The sequence below is a fragment of the Rhipicephalus microplus genome, chromosome 10 (genome assembly GCF_043290135.1).
Source record: "Rhipicephalus microplus isolate Deutch F79 chromosome 10, USDA_Rmic, whole genome shotgun sequence".
NCBI lineage: Eukaryota > Metazoa > Arthropoda > Arachnida > Ixodida > Ixodidae > Rhipicephalus > Rhipicephalus microplus.
This window is the reverse complement of record NC_134709.1, coordinates 92,776,242-92,798,715: the sequence shown is the minus strand read 5'-3', so window position 1 is coordinate 92,798,715 and position 22,474 is coordinate 92,776,242. Positions and strand designations below refer to the sequence as shown.

Here is a 22,474-nt window from a genome sequence, read left to right as displayed (position 1 = left end):
TACAATTGAAATTGGAATACAAGTCGGAAAATAAACATACAGAAGAGGTGCATATATCATGCCGCTGACAATCTCAGGCCGGAAGGCGACGACCAATGGCGTGTTTTCCAGGCGGATGTGGTGTCGAGTGTTGGCTTCAAAGATGTCGTCTTGCAGGGTGGGAAAGCTTCTTGAGCTTTCAAGGGCGGATATTTTAGTGTGTTTAGGGAGCGCCGTAATGGTACGGAGAGTATCCCGATGAAGGCGTCCCAAATTTTGGTTGTCCGTTTGAGTGAACGTGTATATGGGTGCGCCGTACAAAATCTTTCCAACAGCCGCAGCTCTTGCGAGAGTGCGACTGGCTTGTTGTCATGCACCTCCGTATTTGTTGGACAGGCAACGTACCATTTATAGCGTGGCTGGCCATGCCTGCCACAGTCCACGTACTCACTTTTGTGGGCTGTCGCAGCTGGCTGTAGCTAAACCTAAAGCTTTGAATTGTCCGTTTTTGATTGTGTAATGTGTGATCCAATATGGTGTGAGATGCACATTTTCGGGTTGGTGCGATTCTTGCGGTCTATACTTATGAGTTCTGTTTTGTGTGGAGCCAGCTGCAGGCCAACTTCTTTAAAAGTTAACTCCAAACAAGGAGGGCTGCCTGCAGCTCTGTCTGCATTGATTATTTGTCAGAATAATCCACTGCATCTGTCCATATAGTAATATCATCGGCGTAGATGGCGAATCTAGCCGTGGTGTCCCGTTCAAGGTTTTCTGCTACCCTGCTCATGGCAAGATTAAACAGCGTCGGTCCTAAAATAGATCCCTGTGGAACACCTCTGTCCAATTCGTAGTCTTTGGGCTCCATCTAGGTGATGCACCGCTTAAGCGAATGGGCTGAGCGGCAAGAAATTTCGAATCCATGTCTGCACATGCTGACTTGGGTAGCGCTTAGCTAGTTCTTCAAGAATAGTGTTATGGTGAACATTATCGAACGCTTTCTGCATGTCAACGGCCAGCAAGTAGTCAGGTAAGATCTTTCTTGAGGTACGATTGATAACGCGCCGTAGCAGCCAAAGGCAGTCATGGGTGCCGAGGTTAGGGCGAAAACCCACCTGGGCTGAAAGGTGTCCCGGTCAGGTTATCTCGAGGTAATGGGACATGCGTGTGTGAATCATGCGTTCAATGAGCTTACATAAAGTAGACGTTAAAGATGTTGGCCGGAGGTTCTCGCAGAGGGTCTTCTGCTTTCAACGTTTCGGAATAGAATAAATGAGACACAGCTTGAGGTTCTCAGGAATGTTTCCTGTGGCCCAGAGGTCATTCATTACCGCCAAAGTGCGTCCTGGGCTTCATCTCCGAGGTTTCGGAGTTCTTGCCATGTGATTCCGTCATGGCCAGGCGCCGATCGAGGACGCTTGTGTTTGATGGCTGGTAGCATTTCTCCCATGCTAAATAGGCGATCGAGATTCAGCTCAGGTTGCGTTAAGGTGCAGGCTTTCGGAGATGTAGGCGGAGTGAGTGAAGCGCGAGGAAAGAAAGTGGTAATAACTTCGTCTTCCACAACTGACGGATCTGCTTTGAGGAACAGCTCGACCAGAGGAGAGTTGCCCTTTTTTTCCCTCTGAGGCTACGAAAAATGTGCCATAGATCCTGCAGGCCCGATACACGGCCAAGGCGTTCGCAAGTAGGTTGCCAGGCTTCACTTTGTAGTTGGAGCTGATATTCATTGATAAGCTGAAATTGTCGCTTAATTTTCATGAGTTCATAGTGTCGTTTGTCGTGCGAGCGGTATCTTTTGACTAAATAGTCTGCTTTTTTCCATGAAGTGCCTTAGTGGTTATCCTTCGGTGGAGCATGGTCTTCGCATGGCACTGTTTCGCGTGCCTGTTCACGGACCTGTTGAACAATGTCCAGAAGACCCTCAACTGTCGAGAAGGATCCAGTAACAATACTACGAAAAGTATTCCAATTAGCCATCGTTGTTTTGTTTTCATCTGGAGGTGTTTTTGATGAAAGGCCATGAATATCGGGAGATGAACACTGCCCCAAGACTGCCTGGAGACTGTCCAGTGCGGTACAAATTGGGGTCTGGAAAGGGTGATATTTGGCATCGTATCTCTCTGCACTCTATGTAGTATTATTCTTGTAGGGGTGTCGGGGGCATTACGAATTTCTACAGAAGAGAGTTTAGTAGCGTCATAAAAATATTTTCCACGTTTATTCGGGCACTCCAGGCAGGGTGATGAGCATTAAACGCACCTCCAATGAGCAGAGGTAGGTTCTTAGATGATTGCTTTAACGTCTCCAGCCATGTGTATGGGCCAATTGAAATATTTCCTGGGCGAAAATACGCAGACACGGCCACGAATGCCTTTTTCCTGGAGGATAAATTTTAACAGCTACTACTTCGCGAGCATTAGAACTGAGATGAGGGATATCTAATTGAGTGGCATGGCAGTCATTACGCACCAAAAGCGCTGCCTGGTCTTTGGGAAGCTGCCGCTTATGTTTTGTGGTTGGTGTCTGAAAAGCACGGTAACTCGAAAACGAGCACGTGCCACGCGTCTCCTGGACAAGAAGGAACAAAGGGCGATGCTTTTGAACATAATTACGTATAGTGGATTACGTTTGGCTAAAACTACGACAATTCCACTGCACCCCTTGAGCGAAAGAGCTCATAGGGAAGGCTGTAGTTTGCGGCGCTTACTGTCATCAGCGAGGACATTGCGCTGCAGTTCATCAAACATATATTGAAACCGAGTTTGCATGATATCAAGGGCTTGTGTTAGAGTGTTAAGCATCTCCGACCAAGTCCCATTCTCCAGCAATTCTTGAGCCCATTCTTGTCGCAGGAGCCCAATTATGTGAGAATATGCGGAATCATTGTGTGTGACTGGTCGTGTTGGAGAACGGCTTTTTCTTTTATTCCGAGACTGACTGCGGCTTGGCGTTAGTGACCAATCCCCCTTTTTTTGGTCCAGCATGAGGTCACGAAGTCGCTGATTTTCCTGCCGTAATTTCTGTACTACTGAGTGAAGGCTGTTGATAAGTTGGGTAGGATCGCAAGACGCGGCTGTTTGAGCTTAGGTTACTTTCGGAGGTGTCGGACGGGTAGGCTGTGTGGCAGATGTCGTAGATGATGAACCATTAGTGTTTTCAAGGAAGCGATGATTCAGATATATTTCGTTCAGGACAATGAGGGCTGCATGAAAGGTGTAGGGACGCTCCGCAAGCCACGCAATGAGGAAACTGCTTACAGTTTGGGTCGACCTCATGCGAAGCTTTGCCACAATCCCGGCGTACTGGCGGGAAGGAAGAGTATTTGGCAACATGGCCCAAACGATGACAGTTGTAGCATGCGACCAGGCGAGGCCGATATTCGTGAACACGGATGACTTCATATTCAAACACTAAGCGTTTCAGTAAGGAGTTTCTATCAAATGTCAAAAGCAGCAGCTGTGTTTTACCGAGCATGCACACATCGGTGATTGTTGCCTGTTCACAGTGCAGATGCACTTTGATGTACTCGCTTGTTAGGTCGGGTCTGATCTTTATTACACCACGAGAGCTGCCAACTGCGTGTGGCTGAAGAGGCGATGTGTCGACATCAATTACTCGCACGCTACCATTGACTGTTGCCAATAAGCGCGAGAGCGTACATAGTTTGCGAAATGACTTTCGTAATGAAGTGTGATCCGTACGCAGTTACTGGTTATGTCAAAGCGGAGAATCGGCCTTTCTGCGATAAAGGTTGACGGAGCGCTTTGCTATACGGCATCTGTAAGGGCTTGTGGGCTGATCAAAACAGTATAGCGGGGCCGACTCACCCGTTAGGCGTGCAGTCTGTTCAGTGACACTTGGCGTCAGTAGTACACGGCGTTATTCTTTTGTACCCCGTTGTCGAGAAGTCCGGTGGTGCCGGTAGAAGAGCCCGCTGCCATAACGTGGACACGAGGTCTGGTAGACGATTCTGATGACAACGTAGACTGCGTTGCATCCATCGTCTCGTTTTCGTCAGATAGCGTTGGGAAATCGCTTGAGTTCACTGGAACGCTTGTGAATGCCGTGGTCGCTTTCATAGTAGGCGTCTTGAGATTCGGAGTGAAACGCGCCTGGCGTAACAGGTTCACCAGGCACGACAAGGCCGCGCGGACGCGGTGCGAAGGCGGTGCGAACCCGACCGCCGGCAGCTGTGCCCTAGGCCAGTCTAAAGCTGCTCATTAGGCTTAGGGTGGTCAGTTCACAAAACACAGTGAAAAAGGTTCTGCAAAAACGCTGTATGTGCGACACAGGCTCACCGTGTAACTGGCATTCACTTCTGCAGTAACGAACCATCGTCTATCAGCGGAAAAAACTAGTCAAACTCACAAGAAAACAAGGAGCCAAGGTCAGGCACGTCTGCCATCGTGGGCGCTCAGTAGCGCCCCCCCCCCCCTTTTTGAAGAGAGGCACTTTTTACAAATACGACACAGCGCTGGTCATGACATGGACAATGTCTCAATCTAATCACGTACCTTGTAGAACACTTTCCAACAAGCAGTGGCGCATAGATACCCAGGGACGAGTATTCGCCACTGCTGGTAGGTGCCACAGGTGAGAGATTCTTTATATCTACCCAGGAAAGGCGTGAACACACATGCGAAACTTTAACGCTGGAGCGTTAGGAAAAAGCTGCCATAGGCGGCGTTGACCAGACAAATGCAAGCAAGAAATGTCACTGTTGAAGCAGAAATCAAACCATAGCAATCTGTGTGGCAATGAAGTACTCTACCACAAAGCCACGCTAGGCCTAGAATATATTTTTTCAAAAAAAAACCCCTAATGTTCTTGTAACGTGAATCGCGGTTGCAGTACTAGCTATGGAACTTTATAAATATTACATATGTACTCCTATGATACAGCCGTCGTGTTAGGTCAACGTGAATTGTAGTTTTTTTTTATTTTGAATGTCTGCCCCTTGGCATAATAGTTTTTGATTCAAAAATACACATACAAGTTTCCTTCATGTATAAAGTCTAGTAGAGAACGGTGGTGTGATCCACGAAGCCAGTGGTCAAAGCCGGGTAGTTGGCCAGGCCAGAGGCCTGTTGCATGGAGGTGACGGCGAGGACTTAGTTGTGAACCAGTACAGGTGCACAGTAAGTGTGAGGCAGTTACATCTTAAATTGGAGCGTCTCGAAATGGGCGTGATGTGCCACAGGGGCCTCGGTACTTTTCACCCGAAGGGTGGTCACGGGTGGGGTAAGCGCAACCCCAACCCGAAGTCTTCGCAGCGTAACCTCCTCTCGGCGGGTTAAAGCACCAGGGAGGCCTGATCCACACGGACCTATTAGAGCTCGTGTGGCACGTCGCAGGTCAGGGGCTTTCTTTTTTCCGGAGCATCCGGCCTTGAGCGTGAGCGTCCTCAGAAAAATGCGGTTGCGGTTATGGATTAACTTGAAGGTGGGTTGCCAAATCAGCCTTTACAAATATGTCAAAACAGCCCTTGGAATGCACTGAACACATATTCGCACAGATGCGGATGCAGCAAGAACACGAATAGTATTCGAGAAGGACGTAGAGTGATGTACTCGTCGGATATCGTCACTAGCTTGCGTCGAGTTCGTACGAATGATGAGCTGGGAGCATTTGCCTGGTTATGGAAAAGGTAGCAGCACTGCTAGCCCTTCACGTATGGGGGCAAGCTCAGCAAGGTAAGCCGGTGGTGCAGGATCCGCAAAATATCAGCAAGTCTGGCCAGCCTCAGGTAATAATGAACACACAAGCGCGGAACGAATAGTGGTGCCACTCACACTGGCATCCGTATAAGCGACGACAGCAGCAGCATATAGGTTATCTGTACAAAGCAGGCGGGATACTTGGGTGCTAGCCTGGCGTGGAATTGTGCTGTAAAGGCGACCAGGGTTTTTTTTTTTCAGTCAGTAGCACTTTCTTTAATGGGGCAATAGTGGTCGTCTCTGAAGGTGTGTGGAGAACTTCCTTGCCTATGTACTACGCATATGCAGCAGCCGAACAGAACGTTGATGGCTTTAGGTTGCGCGCACAGCGACGCTGATGTGAGATCCTCATCAATTGTGTTGTGTTTCATCAATTGTCACTCATCAATTGTGTTTATTTGAGACTCTTGTTGAAGTACTGTTATCGGAGTGATGCCTGGCATTCTAGTTATAGCGCGCATTGCATCGTTGTAGATCACCTCTAGACGTGCCTACTCTGCCAGCGTGAGGTGATAAAACTGAGAACAGTTAACGAGCCTTGGCTGGAATATCGCACGGACAATGAGGCGAGCCATGTTGGAAGTTGCACTACCAGATTTCTTAGCTATTTTTCGCATGAGATGTATTGTTTCTAATGCCTGCTGCTTCGCACGCTTGACCCAAGGTCCTGCTGATCTGGTGGCTTGAATTTTCAGGCCAAGCACGCGGAGATCTGAGGCTTCGAGTTGTGGCTGCTGATTCAAAATTAACTGCAGAGGCCCGACTTCCGGTTTACGACGTCCATACGTGTTCGATACCGACATGAACATTGTTTTCTCTTTGAAAAATTCAAACCAATCTGGGTCCAGCAGTTGTGGATTAGGTCGAGTTCCTCTTGCAATGATTGTTCTTGACAGCGGATTTCTGGGTGCACTGTCCAAAGAGAAATGTAGTTTGCATGCATTAGATATTTTGCGTAGTGTATTACCGCCAGCTCCCATGCCAGTCGGAGGAGGGCTACGTTAAAAAGAACCGGTGTGAGCACGGATTCTTTTGGGACAGCTCAATTTGAAACAAACTTTCCAACTTGCTGACTAGCTAGGCGATTAAAGAAGATGCGATCGTGAAGAAAGGCTTTAACGAACACGCACGCTTTACTGAGAAACTTCACCTAGTGGAGAATTTCCACAATAGCATCATGACTCATATTATCATACGCTATACAGATGTCCATAGACAGAATGGTGCGCATGCGTCGAAATCGACCTTCAACGAGAACCATAGATGAGAGGTAGGCAAGGTCATCCTCAGTGCCCAGATGCGAAAGGGACCCATTTGGCCAGGATGATACCAGGAGTATCTGTCGAGCCACCACGTAATGCGTGTCGCGAGCATACGTTTTGTCAGTCTGCTCATTGTTGACGTGGGAGCTATCGGACGCATCTGTGGGATATTTCGTGTAGGTTTTCCAGCTTTAGGAATGGCAACCATTTCTGCATGCAGCCAAGAGTCAGTAATAGTTTCAGTAGCCCAACCATTGTTTATGACCTCTAACAGGACAAGTAGAACCCTGCCTTCTGTGTTTTTGTAAAGTTCATAAGGTATGCCATCTAGTCTCGGTGCTTTGCTCGGTTTTGATATGTCTAATGCTGACGAGAATTCGGTCATAGTGAAATCAGCCTGTATTTCCTCTACATTCGTAAGCTTGGGAAGCATACTTGCATACGCTGGCAGGCAGTTCTGAGCCGCGAATAAATTTTGAGCCATATATAACGCAGGAAAGAATGTGTTGGTGATACTGTTGGCGAATAAGGCTGGAGTCTGGCCAGAGGCTAATAGGGCGCACGCTGCGGGGTTAGAATGCACCATCCGCGAAGTTGATTTGTGTAGAAGTGTAGAGCCATAACCGCATGCACGCGATTCCCTCGCGACAGCGAGAAACGACAGCGACGAGCGACAAAATTTTTCTTTGCGGAGGGCCATCCTTCACCGCCCCTTGTCTCGTCGTGGGCTTCTGGAAAGCTAGAAAACGGGTGTAATACTCACCGTGGACGGCTAAATAGACACCTAAATGAATGGCGGATATCTAAAGTACCATTCGAATTTTTACGTATCCGGCAAAAGAGACAGCTCCGAGAAGACCGCATCGTGGACAAATACGATGCAGGGTACTTTGTTGTTTAAACAAGATGGCGGCTCAACGAATCGCTCAGATAGATCGGATCTCGCCGTAATGGTAGTCTGCACACAAGCTGACGCTTTCCCAGAAGCTCAATATGAGTAACGTTCCATTTTTTCATATTTTAACACGAAATGAGCCAGCTATAATTTTCAACTCACCTGATCATCGTGATGATCAGGTGAAGTTGAGTAATTCAATAAACAAAATAGCTCAGTGGTGCGCTGATTGGCAAATGACTATAAACATTGACAAAACTGTATTATTGTCTATTACCAACAAGGTGTTTACCTTAATTTTTAATACCATTTTAATATTGTGCCAATACGAAGGGTTGACCAGTACAATCACCTTGGTATCACAATTTCATCTGACCTTAGTTGGACAGAGCACGTGCGTCAAGTGTCCAAAAAAGCGATGAGCAAATTATTTTTTATTAAACGGGCCCTGTCATTCGCCACACATGAAACGAAGCTTCTTGCTTACGTCACATTTTTCTGCCCAGGCTTAGAATATGCTAATATTGTGTGGTTCACTCACACTGTGAATAATATCGCTATACTGGAAAGGGTTCGGCGGAAAGCAGTGCGCTTTATCTTCAACAGATGCGGGCGCAACGACTCACCCACTGCTCTACTACATCGCGCTGGTCTAGCCACCCTTGAAAGTCGTGCAAAGGTTTCCGGCTCAAATTTCTTTATCTACTTCTACACAGATCATTCCGCAGAAACCCAGATCTTGACTTGAGTTTTCGAGATACAAGACCGACGAGGCGAAGCCATGCATAGGATCTCGAAGAATATCACTTTAGTAATAATACTTTTTCCTATTCGTTCTTCTCGCGCGTAATTCGAGAATGGAACACACTGAATCTATTCTTTACACAGCAGCCAACATAAGAAAACTTTATGGAACTAATTAAAGGCATTGATCTATTCTACCCTACTTAGCATGTACAGTGATCACCTGTTTTTTTCGCGCAGTCCTTTCTGTTTCCAATTGTCATAATAAAACACTTGTCTGCATGTATTTATTGTTTATTAGGGTTCCTTGATAACAATACTCGATCTGCGCTTTCTTCTTTCTGTGCTTCGTTCAATCTTGACTCCAGTTTTTTGTTGGTGCATCATTGGTGCACTTCGTACTTGGTTATCGTTCAAATAACTATGTATGATTGTTTTATGCCGTACTGCTGTGTTCAGTGATTATGTGTTCTTTATTATTCCGTTTTTTCTTGTTTCAAACGTCAGAAGTTGTGACAGTGATGCTCAACCCTGTTATAATCCCCATAGGGGATTGACAGTATTCTGCAAATAAATAAATAAATAACTGTCACGTTTGTTTTGTTTTTTTTGCTTTCCTTTCTCGACGCAAGGTGGCGCATTGTCGCGTAAAAGCACTGGGGTTTAGGGACAGTGAGGGTAAAATAGTCTTCAAGCGGGTAGAATTAGGTAGAAGGAGGTTATCTGATTGGTGGTTAAAGTCATGGCATGAGTGAAAATCGAACCCTTCACTGCAAAGTATGAATCCTCAACCTCGTTATTTAAGGGGAAAAAATAAATCTAGTTTTGGTTCATCAAGTATTACGGCTTGGTGGCGCTAGGCACCGCGCGATATAAAGGGTACAGCCATATCCATCCATCCATCCATCCAGTCGTCCAGACGTGTTCCGGTTCCCAAAAAGCATGAGCTCAGTGCTGAATTCTAAGCAGTCTACGTAGACTGTCTAGGTATTGTATAAGAATTGGAACACAGCCAAGACCGCTTGTCGCCAGGAAGCCAGCGTGTCATTTCTGGCAACATGGCTGCGCCCTTCGTCCCCACTTCGGTTGCAATTCGCTCTCGATGCTTGTTATCCACGCTTACTTCGTAGAGCGCAAGGTATCGACTACCTTTTTTGCGTTCTCATTGCACGCGGAGAGTGAGAGAGCAACGGTATTTCGTTTTAAATCACGTTACCGAAGGTTTGTTTTGATGTCTTGACGCATAGTAGTAAGCGGCAATTTGGTCGCTTGCCACCATACAAATTTGTCGAGCGAAGTGCATTGATTGATTGATTTGTGGTGTTTAACGTCCCAAAACTACCATATGATTATGAGAGACGCCGTAGTGGAGGGCTCCGGAAATTTTGACCACCTGGGGTTCTTTAACGTGCACCCAAATCTGAGCACACGGGCCTCGACATTTCCGCCTCTATCGGAAATGCAGCCGCCGCAGCCGGGATTTGAACCCGCGACCTGCGGGTCAGCAGCCGAGTACCTTAGCCACTAGACCACCGCGGCGGGGCGAAGTGCATTGTAGCTGTCATAGCGTACGCTTCAGAACAGCCAGCCGTGGTTAAACCAAAGATTGCGAAAAATAGAAGGTCGTGAAAAGCTTTTGTGGTTTCCTTATGTCACACGAAACAGTAATAAATTTTGCCTGTTGTCATTGACGAATTTTAAGAATTCTATTCGCACTTGATGGGTATGCACGTGATAGTTTTCATTCAAGCAACAATGACACTTTGTCTGCCACATGCGGTAGCAGCCGTCGCGACGCAACGCTGCGAATATGCAAGTTTGTCACTGGCGCTAGGAAATCGCGTGCATGCGCTTAGGGCTTTAAAGGTTACCATCCTCGCACGGACCAGCGCAAACACCAGCGCTTCATAGCAGCTTACTGCTTCGGGTGTTGCTAATATCCACAATGCTGTTGACAGCATTGCGCAACTGTAAACTACTGCTAATATAAATCTTACGCAACTGTTAAGCGTAGGTGTGTGCGCAATTTGAACATATATTTAGCGCCGCTTGATACCATCTAGCTAAAGCGTTGAACACATTCACCCTCCATTCACATGCTTACATGCTTGGCGTAACAGCGATACCTAAGGTACGTTGGTTCTGCCGAATATTTATTATACAGGACACAAGCATGTGCTCACAATTGTCTAGGTGCTGTAATATTGTAGGGCATATCGTTATTGAAAACTCGAAAAGCAGCGTAGCTGACACACTACCTCCCGATAGCACCTTTGAAGGATAACAACAAAGTGTGCAAGCGAAACATCCTGTTCTTTTTTTTTAGTTGAACAATGAAAAACGATTTAGTAACCAACTGGTTTTTTCAATTTTATCGATCTGGAGAAGCAGTTCTGGGTGGAAAACTATATCAAAAGCTTTGGCAAAGTCAAGGAATATTATGTCTACTTTCATTTGTCTTCGTTTGAGGCACTTTAAAGATCATGTGTTAACTCAACCAACTGAGTTACTGTCGAGTTTTGCTAGTGAAAACCATGCTGACAGCATTAGAAGATATTGAAATGATGCAGGCTTAGCAAGAACTGCTTTTTGCAATGTTTTCAAGCAATTGGGAACATATACTAATTAAGAAAATAACTCTAGTTACTAACAGTACACTTATTGACACTTAATAATACACCTTAATAGTACACTTATTAATAGAAATAGTATTAGTACACTTATTAATAGAAAGAGGCACAATTTTCGCCCTTTTCTAAGGCAATGAAAGCAACGGGAAGCATATGAAGTCTGCTTTATCACGTTAAGGTGTTTAGGTGGCCACTCTGCATTTATGTATTAAAAAACGTTAGGAGAGCTATCGGCACTAGAACTCTTTATGCTATCAATTTCCACTAAGAGAGTAAATACCCGTGTTCATTTAGCCCACTATTATTCATGGGAGGTTGATTCATTAAAATTACGTCAACCTTAGGTGCGGAACCACCATCTTAGTATAAAGTATAGTAAAAAATAGTTGAGTGCCTTGTCCAATATTCTTGATAATGCTAAAGTATGTTGCCTAATACGTCTCTAATGACTATAAACTGATAATTCGGGGCACCGTCAATATTTTTGTACTGTATCAGGTAATTTGGAATATCACAATTCCTATAAAGAGCCGCCAAAACCAAAAAGACGCTCACGCAACTGCCACAACGTCCCACATTTTCTGATCCCACTACACCAGTTGCTTCTTTCTTATGTGCGCTCATGAATTTTTGCTTTTTCTGCACATACAGGTGATGAGCACTCGAGAAAAAATCTGGTTGACGATGCGCACATACGAAGATCCATGGCGGGACTGCGTCTACTGGGTGAACAACGGGCTTAACAGCACTGATTACGACTTCTTTTACTGGGAGCGAAGGAAGCCGAGAGCAGGTCGCTCGAGCAGAGGAGTAATGTAAGTGGCATGCAGCATTAATGAAATCAAAATGATGCAGCACAGCTTATAAATTCAGTCGGAATTTTTTAAATGCTGGCGACACTGGAACGTTATGCCACGCTCGATTTACGTCATTAGAACAAACATGATGCCTAAAACCTGGGGTCAGATTCAGTTTTGAAAACAATACACTTAACAAGGCCATGACGCCTAATTTCTATTCATATACTCTGTCATGTGGTTTGATCTTTGCGTGTTCACAAACAAGCTTGCGAAACAACAGCGCGACAGAATCGACACTTTGACTGGTTGGTTGACGTACATGGTATAACCATTGTTTTAGCACACTAAGAGACACAAACACACGACAAGCTCTTGGCCGGTGTCCCTTCGTGTCTCTTCGTGTGCTGAAACCACATTGCCCCTGAAATATCAGCGCATTTTGTCGAGTAGTTATTCCGTAACCAATATTTTTGTAAAGTTGCGAGCAGCACGAGTGTCTGACCACACTGGTGCTCTCGCGACCCGTGATGGAAGAAGCCACTTGGCTGTGCGAGCGTCTGTGTTTTGCCCACCGATTTTGTTTCGTGGTCCAGTGCGCGTACCACGGCGACATTTTGGCTATCTTCAACTTGGTATTGAGAACTGAAAGATGATGAGGTGTCTGAAACTGAAGTGGCAAACTCCAAGGCTTACACTCCAAGGATACAATGACTTCACACGCGCCATGGCGACATGACGATTGCCGGCAGTGAGCGGAGCTTATTGGCGGCGACTTCTAGTGAACTCAGTGTGATGCAATATCCTTGTCGTTGTCGAGTTTTATGTGTGTACAGGCAGAATAAACGTTGCGCTCCTATGTTTCGCTGAAAACCACAATTTCTTCGGTGACTGTGCAATCGCTCCTTTGACAATTGATATACGCTAGATATAGTCTAATACACCTAGGCCCCACAATACTAAAAAAAGAGTTCCTTAACAGTTGGTGAACACATGTATTTACTTGTTTCTCGTTTATTTTACTGTTGTTACATGCTTGCTGCGGCCCGCCGGCTTAAAGGCTCCCAGAGGCAGTGCTCGGAGCCAGACTTCCTGAAATCTGCCGCACGACTGGCCTGAAGTAACGTGTAGAATGTGTTTCGCGTCGTGCTATAGGCACGCGACAGTTCCCCAGAGGGCGCAACGAAGCTCCTCGGGCCACCTCAGCATCATTGGTACCGGCGGCCAAGGATACTAAAAAAATGGAACGCTTGGTGGACACAGTGACACGCTGAAGAGTCCGCGCCCTTTTTGGCACATTTGCGAAGAATGCCTCCTGGGCGCCTACATAATCAGCCGTGACCGCTTTCTCACAACTAAAAAAGAAAATGATATGCACGTGCAAGTTCAGTTTTGCTGCGTCTACTCGCTAGGCTGTGCATTGCGAGACTCGGTTGTGCGGCGCCTACCCGCTAGGCTGTGTGTTCTGGCGCTACCATCAGATCTCGTAAACTGCATTGCCGGGTGCCTGAGCTCTCGCCTTCATGCTGGCCTTTTTCCAAGAAACACTAGAGACGTTTCAGAGAGACGCTGAACGCATCTCAACGGCAGTGGTACACCCTCCTCTTCGAGCATCTCGGTGCCTATAAAAGGCTAGTGGGCCTGGCGTCCGCTGTTTATTTGTTCACACTTTGTACATATGTTGTAGGCACAACGCCTGATCGTTGGTCGGTTCTTTTATTATCTGCCTTTATCTTCCCCTGCTTCACAGTCTAGCTTCACTAGCGCACCCGAGCTCCAGCGGTGGTCTCATCTTCACACTCAGCCATGACTGTGACGAAACGTTCCTGGTGGGCGGTACACCCTGTGCCTGGGAGGTCGCTGTTTTAAACGCCATGATGTCCCTTAAATAAGTGCGAAGGACGCAGTGGCCGGAACTTACAGCCCCGTTCTGGCCGCAGGTCTCGCCCATGCGGCGATTTGGTCCGGGTATCTGCCAGAAATAGATGTGGAGGTCGATACTGACTACATCTTGAAGGTCGGCCTCACCTCGCTGCAAGTGGCTGCCGGAGTCTGCCACAAGCCTATCAGGAGGTCGAGACTGGCTACATCGTTGTGGTTGGTCTGAGCCATGCAGAGACTCTTTGTGGGCAGCTGCTAAGCATGCACCTGACAGCGGGCTTCGGACGGGCCGTGAAATTAGCGGCAGACGTAAAACGTCAGGGGAGGAGAGTTCCTGAAACAGTGACCCAAAGGGCGCACTGGGTGTCTTAGCTGGTGTCGAGAGTGTGCACGCAACTTGTGCGACGTTTGGCAGAGGATATAATTCACAGCCGGCCTTCGCATCTGCAGCGGGACGTTCTGTGAAGCTGTTGTCATATTATTTGTTGTTTTTACCTTGAGCACCAAGTTTCTCCTCATGAACAGGGTTAGTGAGAGAAGCAGATGGAACCTTGGGCTCTACCAGCGCCATCACTATAGGCGGTATCAAGCTTAGGCGATGCTGGTGTCTCCACTTGTCTTAATAAAGATGATGATGTGACTGGCTTCATTAATTGAGCCGTATGGAGAAACGTCGCAGCCGCTTCCACTGACGTAATGGCGTCGGGTACTGCCGTGGGTACTTAGAGCAGCAGTGGAGTGTCGCAGCTGTGTTTGACGTCATTTGTAGGCCAGTGGAGAAGCTTTCTGTCACAGGGCTGGAGGGCTCCGAAGAACGTTCGAGCTGTTGGTCCACATCAGCTCGCTGTCCAAAAGTGGGCGCGTTTTCTATGGGCAGTGCAGGACAGTCAAGATTAATGTCTGCGGCTGTATTGTTGGAGCAACGCCCTTCACGAGGTCTGTCTTTGGTAGCGGCCTCTGGCCGCAGTGAGCTTACTTCAAGTATCGACGACGTGTAATTGCTCGAGTAGTAAACTGCAGTGCACAGCTGCAGCCTCGAGGTGGAAAGCCTCTGGAGCTTCCTCCTTGATACTGGCCAGGTTAAACTGAGGGCGGCACAGTGTCGAGGAGCCACGTCTACGTTCTGCGGCTTTCCTTGCTCATCAACGGTGTGAGCAAGTTGGCGTTGGGGGCAGCACTGGCATGAGGAAGTGGTCGAAAAACTACAGTCAGCCTAGAATATTACTGAGGCCATGATTGTTGTTGCACACCTTCATTGTTCTGCCAGGCTTTGGGAGCACCTCGAAGGCGGTTGATGGCCACGTGCAATTTACAATGTTCTGGGCAGGCGTTGCGGCTACCGAGAGCGTTTACCGTTTCGACCCAACCGAACGGCATCCTCCTTAAATCCTCGGATCTGCGCTAGTTCTGATGTAACCACTGATGGTAATGTGGAATACAAGGATCCGGTTGTTCGCAAAGCATAATGGTTCAGCTCCTGAGCAAGCAAGAAAGTCGCTTGCATGATGTCAGCGAGTAAGACGAGCAAAAAGCTTAAAAAGCAGGAGCGATGGCCACAGAGTATACATGGGTCCCGATACTTTCAGTGTTGGTTGACATCCCGCCTTTTGGAGGCACCAAGCTATGTTGCTGTTGGGACAAGCGTGCAGTTTCACGTATGATCTTCGCAGAGTCGTCGAACGAGCCACCTGGCGAACCCCTGGCGGTGGCCTAACAATATAGTGTTGCCGCAGCAATCAGCGCGGCGATGTCCAGGATCACCAAACCAGGGTCAACCCATTGAGTGAAAGCGTTGGAATAATACCGTTGAGCCGCCGAGGAGGCCTGGCTGCCTTCCCCGAATGGTGCTTGTAGCGCCAGCAGCTCAGTGGGCACCTAGGAAGCCTGCACGCCGCCCCCGAACTGGGCTTTCTGCGGCAGCAAGCTTGTGATTGCTATGGCCTAGGAAGCGTGGATGGCGTTCCTGGAATAGCAGGCCCACAATGCCGAAAATGCTGAAGCACAGGTGGCTTTGTTCATGACGACTGCGCCATTGTAATGCGAGAGACATACGCAACGCCTGATCGTTGACCGCTTGTTCTAATATCGGCCTTCGTCTTCGTCTGCTGCGCAGTTTAGCCTCTCCAGCACTGCCGCGCTCGAGCAGCGCTCTCATCCTTACAGTATACAGGCTTTGTTCCCTTCTGGCTGTGTTTTGCCTTGCCATTCCCTGGATATTTTCTGCCCGGCGTCGGCCCACGCGATGAGCTACACAAGAGACCCATGGGGCCGCTTGGTAAATACTGGTGGCCGAGGTGGGATAGCAGTGAACCTTGAAACGTGTGTCAACTGGAACGTGCAAAACGCAATGGAACCCATAACTGCAGTGACGTGACTGTCACATTTTTCCGCTTTGAGATTTGCTAGACGTTCAGAATAGCTTTGAAGTTTGAAGCTGGTAGGTTTTCTTTATCAATACTCAGCTCCTTCGTGGAATTGCACTTGGTGATGTTGGGGGTCGTGGTAAAAAAACTTTATTTATTGTCTGGCAAATTCATGGCCCGGGCCAAGGTCTCCCATGTCGGAAGGTTAAGGTCCTTTCTCTCCGCCACTTCACGGGCCTGCTAGACTGCCCTGAGGTGGTCGGTGAGCTTGGAGTTTGGCAGAGCTGCTTCTCACCTCACCGAAAGGACATTGAGAGTAATAAGCTTTTCTTTGGCCTCGGATTCCCAGGACATGTGTGTAGGCGTAGCTTTGTCTGTCTGGCAGACCTTACAGATGCTGACGGATAATGAATAGGGAGAAAAGTTCCACGACTGTACTTGTGGTCATTGATATCAACTTGCTGAGCAAGCCTGATTTGTTATCGCTATGCGCGCAATTAGGAGCGAACGTCGGGAACGCCGTACAAAAGTTACACATCATTCAGACATTACTTGCCTCAGGATTAGCAGGTACTGAGTTTTACGAATCTCAGAAAAGCGAACAGCAAAAGCAAAACAGCGAGACGCAAATGAAAAAAAAGGCGTGCCGAAGAAATAGAAAGACTTTTGCTTCAAGTTGAACTAAAGCAGCTTGAGGTTCAAACTGTGCTGGCAAAACATGTCATGATTAGGGTGCAGTATATGTACAAACTCAGAATACACGTGGTCCGAGAAACTTTGAATGTGTGGCTGATAGATAGTGAGAGCAGTGTCAATGGCGAATTGTAGATAACAGGCATCACATGCCTGGTTGTAAATCGAAAGTATTTATTTCTCAACGCACGGCGGATGCGGTATCTTCAGATCAGCAGAAAAAGAGCGCAGACACTGTCCAAGCAGCGATAATACATTCGGAGGTACTGCCGTTAGCGTGCACTGATCGGAATTGGCAAGATGTCCGAAAAAAAACGGTTGTTTATGGAGTATAGCTATAACGCTGCATAATATGGCAAAAGATACGGTAAGACGTTGCTATGACACAGATCCTTCAGCGGTAAGGATACTGACGCATTTATGATGTGGCGGCGGTTGCAAAAGGCACTGCTTCAGAGGAATTTCGTCTGGGGGATTTTGAGCCAGTGGACGTTCACGTGCGGGCAACTCTTCGACGTGCCTGTCTCTATGCGAACGGCCACAAATGCATCAGATGGAAGCTACTCTTGGCCACCTCGAGTACAGATATTATCGAAAAGGTCCGGGTGGTTTATTGTGAATTTCGACACTTGCATCTCGAAGAAGTCTCTCAAGAAGGCATTTATGCGTCAGGTTGCTTGAAACTGTGAAGGGTTTTCACCACCTGGTTGGTGACGCAATCATTTGAGTGGGCGATCATTTGAGTGGCTAGCAGCCGAGTACAATAGACACTAGACCACCGCGGCGGGGCTAAATTTATTTGTAATACTTCGACACAAATGTTTAATCGCATAGTATATGCATGGTGGTAATGAAGAAAAACGCATTTAGCACTAATATTTTCTTAGCATTGATTTCGTCAAGTACGTGCATTTGCGAAGACCAGTAATGTCTCGCTGTCATGCATCTTCATTTTCAAAGTGGACCCATATCCACACCCTATGCAGATTACTTGACTTTTAGCAGCACAAATACCTTTACTCAGTAGCTTTACTAATAGACTACTCAGAATCGAGATCACAACCGTATCGCTGAAGAGCGCGTACACCGCGGGTTCGGAAAGAGGCGACTTTCGGCATGCGTCGGTTGCGGAGCAGGCGTGCCCGTGCCGTGACGTCACTTCGCCGTGACTGCAGCGACGCCAGTGTTTGTTCTTGGGATTAATGCTCAGCGACAACTTTACTTGGCACTAAGTATTCCGACCCCAACTGTGACTACTGCCACGAGCCAGCAACGACGGAGCATATCCTCTGGGAATGCCCCGTTCACAAATCAAGCCGAGCTGCTTTTATGAAAAAGCCCAAAGTACCCTGCCTCAGCTACAGCAAGACATGGAAGGGACTACTAACTGGATACTTGAAGACCCACTCATCAGAGCCAGGCTGAACCTGTGGTGTGCTGCCTTGCGCACGATTGCCATCCCCTGCGCTGCAGTAACAAGCTGACCAATATGAGGTCACCCGAGTTTTTTTTCATGGTGCTGAAGCTAACAAACAAGAGCACATTGTAAATATTCCAATAAAGTTTTCAATCAATCAATCAATTTACTTGGCATTGATGGGAAAGCTACAGAGGCAGAGCGTTCGCAAATGTAGCCCTACATGTAGCACATGTAGCACATGTAGCACATGTAGCACATGTAGCACATGTAGCACATGTAGCACATGTAGCACATGCAGTTTGGTGCGCGTCTTGTAACGCTATAGAAAGGGTTGGAGGCACACCATCAGCGTTTCATGTGGAAGAAAACACCGCTATGTTGGCAGTAACGCCGCTTAGCTTGTGAGGTGCACAAAAATGGCGGGGCTTTCTCTAGTGTTGAAAAATGCAAAGCAACAACGAATAAATTGAATACAATCTCTCAATGCTAGGATCTGTGTCCTGTCTCAAAAAACTCCACGTAGAAAATAAAAGGGAACTTCTACATTTCACGGTGAAAATACGGACGCTGTGTGAAACTGCCTTCACTGGTGGTAAGATGCCCAAAATTTGCCTCTGTAGCCGTCGCTCTAATGCCAAGAAAAGTTGTTGCCGAGTATAGTCGCAGGTTCGCGCCAACCTTGAAGCAGCACTGACATCAAATTTCAGATTGGAGATATGGTCTTCCTGCGATTGCTCGGTGTGAAGGTAGTCTTGTCCAAATTTGAATCGGATCTGTCGCGTGGAAGTTATTTTTTGACGGCAAACAGCGTACGATAGTTTAATGAGTATAGAATGCCCTGCGACATCGACACTAGTGGTACGTGTTTGATGTGACACATTCCACACATACAATCCTGAGTCACGATGCGCTAGTAGCGATGACGTCTATGATCCGAGTTGATTTATGGTGGCACGGACTAGCGCCAAAGCCTGGAAACGCAGTCGATCATCACGTATGAGCTTCGTCGCGCCAATTTGAATGATTTCATAAAATTTCCAAGATACAAACAACCTCTGAACAGAAGGCGAAAGAAAAGGGAATGATTCAACGTGTGCTTGTCGGCCAGCATGTCGGGGAATCGTTGTGAGTTGCAGTCGTTTCGTTCGAAGCACGGAAAAAGCGCACTGAGGGTGTCTTTTCATGTCATGTATATGCTACACGCCAACAAGACCTCAAGCTATCAAAGATTTTATGTCACGTATATGTTGCACGCAAACAAGACCTCAAGCTATCAAAGTGGAGCAGCGTCGATACTATCGCTAGCAAGTAACGAGCAGGTATGCTTGAAATTTAGTTAGTCTATAGACTTCTTCATCCACGTAATATCGGGTTACTGCAGCCACAACCGCAAGAGGCTGGATAGGTGGGGCTACCTGAAGGCTCAAAGAAGAACCCACCAAGGAGGGAATGTAATATATTTGTCCGACGGTGCTCAATCCCTGTAGCAATTCCATCGACCCCTCTGTCTATACCCGAAAGCCGTCCACGCCAAAACACACCAATATAGCTAACACAGACACACGAGCGAACATGGCATACTCGGGTACCTCCTCAGTGCTGCTTTGAACGGCGTCCACTTTGGAAGCGCTGTTCTGCAAAGAGTCGATCGGAGCAAAAATAATTTGCGACGTCTTGAATCACGGAGATTCCAACCTTCAGACTATCGTATTCAACCCGAGTCGACACTTTGTACAGCGACTACGGCAATGCAGTGGACAAGGCATGACAGAATGCGTCTGCCTAGCAGACGAAATAATTGCGGAGCAACGAGCTTGACGTCACTCTTTTCCATGAAGAAGTGGTCAGCTGAGGTGCGATCTTGAGGTCACCGCGAGGTCGTGCCACTGGTAGTGCTGCCAGCGCTAAAAATAAGAAAATTGCTGGCCGTTTTGATTGGTAATAGATACCAGTAATACAAATCTATAAAAGTAATCGTGTTGTTCATCCCTAAGTCGCGTTTTAGGTCACGAAGCACTGCTACGGCGACTATATCTACTCGTTGACGCTAAAATCTTGGCACGAGTAAATTTGATGTCAGTGCTGCACGCGCTCAACAGCCGAGCTGTGTCCTCCTCTTCAAGCGTCTGTGTTCAGTCGAGTTTTCCAGTCTAACTGCAGCGCCAGAATACATAGCCTAGCGGATAAAAAAGCAGCCTTCAGGCGGCGTCTGCGAAAAAAAACGGCAGCATATCCACGGAGTGAACGATGGATAGTGGGGCGAAGCAAGCGTCCGTTCATTCGTTCTTGCTTCCTTGCATCCATGCGTGCGTCTATGTGGCCACCCGTGCGTCTATCCACCCGCCCGTGCGTGCGTCTGTTCGTGCGTCCGCACGTTCATCTGTGCGTCCGTCCTTGCTTTCATCCATGCACCCGCTCCTGCGTCCTTCCATGCATCCATCTGTCCGTGCCGCCATCCGTGCGTCCGCCGATGCATCTGTCTGTGTGTCCGTTCGGCCACCAATTCAACTCTCCAAGTGCCACCATCTCGAGTCTTTTTATCATTTATTCCCCATATAGAGGCACCGCCATCCAGCGGACATTCGAAGAATTGAACGAGAGGAGGCACACGCACACTTTCTTACAGCTTGCCCTTTGTGTCTACTTCCCACGTTTAACGCCACTGAGTTCATAATATATACTATTTAATTGTATTCATGGCACTGCGACCCAACGCTCGCTAAACCTTTTTAAAACCTAGGAGGTTACGCCTAGCGAGTATAACCTAGCAACCCTTTCTTGACTTCTGTACCTTGTTGAACAATAAAATTTTGCAGCGTGCGCGTTAACTAAAAGCCCAATTCTCCTGTCTCTCATTCATCCTTTGCAACCATTGGCATGTACATTGAGTACTACCTTTTACTTTTCAACAACGCACAGAAGAAATCTCTCACCAGCACCGCCTTGGAGGTCAATATGTTATACTTGTTACACACTACTACAACGGCTACGAGGGCTGAACGGGTTCCGCTATAAAAAGTTTCGCCCCTAAAAAGTCACAGCTTTGCCACAAAGGCGAAGCAATGAACGCAATAACAACAAATTGGAAGGTAAATTGGACCTTGGAACAAATTGGAAGAATAACAAGCAGATCGAGACATGCCTCGCGTTTTTCACGCACAAATGACGCATGAAGTGCACTCACAGGAACAGATGAATGCAAATAAGCGTCTCGGTGGTTACTTCGCTGTGTCTGAAAAGCGCGCCCTTTTCGCTAGCAGAGGCTGTGCAACGACTGCAGTTACCTTTGTGCACCCGGTAACTACAACAGAATCTTTCCGGCAAAACCCAATGGCTAGTCAATACGTACGACCCTCCCCACCGAAAGAATAGGGCGTGCGATTGAGCGTACACACCCTTATTCTCTAAGTGGGCCAAAGTACGCATGACAGATGAGAATCACCGCGCGCTCACTGCGCAATGTTGCTGACAATGCTGAAAATACGATAATCCTCCCCCCCCCCTCTCCCGAGATGCTCGCCAGCAGCGGTAAGTGGTAGTTTCTGGCCGTTTGAACATCGATGGAGGTACCTTTCGGTGGCTCATTTTTTCGCCCGCACTCGCGCGCGTAGGACGCAAGAATCATGGTCTCCCGTGGAGCAGCAAAGGCTGTTCTTGGTAGCAGCGGAAATAGGATTACACACGAAAGTGACAAGGATATTGAGATCCTCTTGCCAAATTCGCCAACAGGACATGTTATTTTCAACACGGTGTTTTTGCACGGCGATAATGAAGTAAGGCCTTTCAAGGTCGAAGATTTTCGGAAAGTCCTGGACAAGGAACGACTGATTCCCCACGTATTAACAATGGGCGCCTACCAGGTCAAACATGTGTGGGCCGTCAGATTTAATAGCAAAGAAGCGACGAAGGGGTTGACTGAGCAGAAAGAACGCCAGGCGAAGGGACGCCACTGCCTCGTTATCGACCTTCAGGAGCATCATATGAGGCTGTGGCTCCACTGGTTGTACACGGCATTGCGGACAAAGAGGTCCACAAGGCATTAGCGGTGTTTGGAGAAGCACAGCCATGACCCGGCAAATATGGCGTGTAGAAG

At 47.5% G+C, this 22,474-nt stretch overlaps 1 protein-coding gene across 1 annotated transcript in view; it reads left to right on the top strand.

Moving 5' to 3' along the window:
* Nucleotides 1-22,474, top strand: part of LOC142774480 (uncharacterized) — a 47,410-nt gene that overhangs the window by 3,909 nt on the left and 21,027 nt on the right. The window contains exon 2 of the mRNA XM_075874821.1: nucleotides 11,879-12,042. Within this exon, the coding sequence (XP_075730936.1) occupies nucleotides 11,879-12,042 (164 nt within the window). The remainder of the gene's footprint in view (nucleotides 1-11,878; nucleotides 12,043-22,474) is intronic.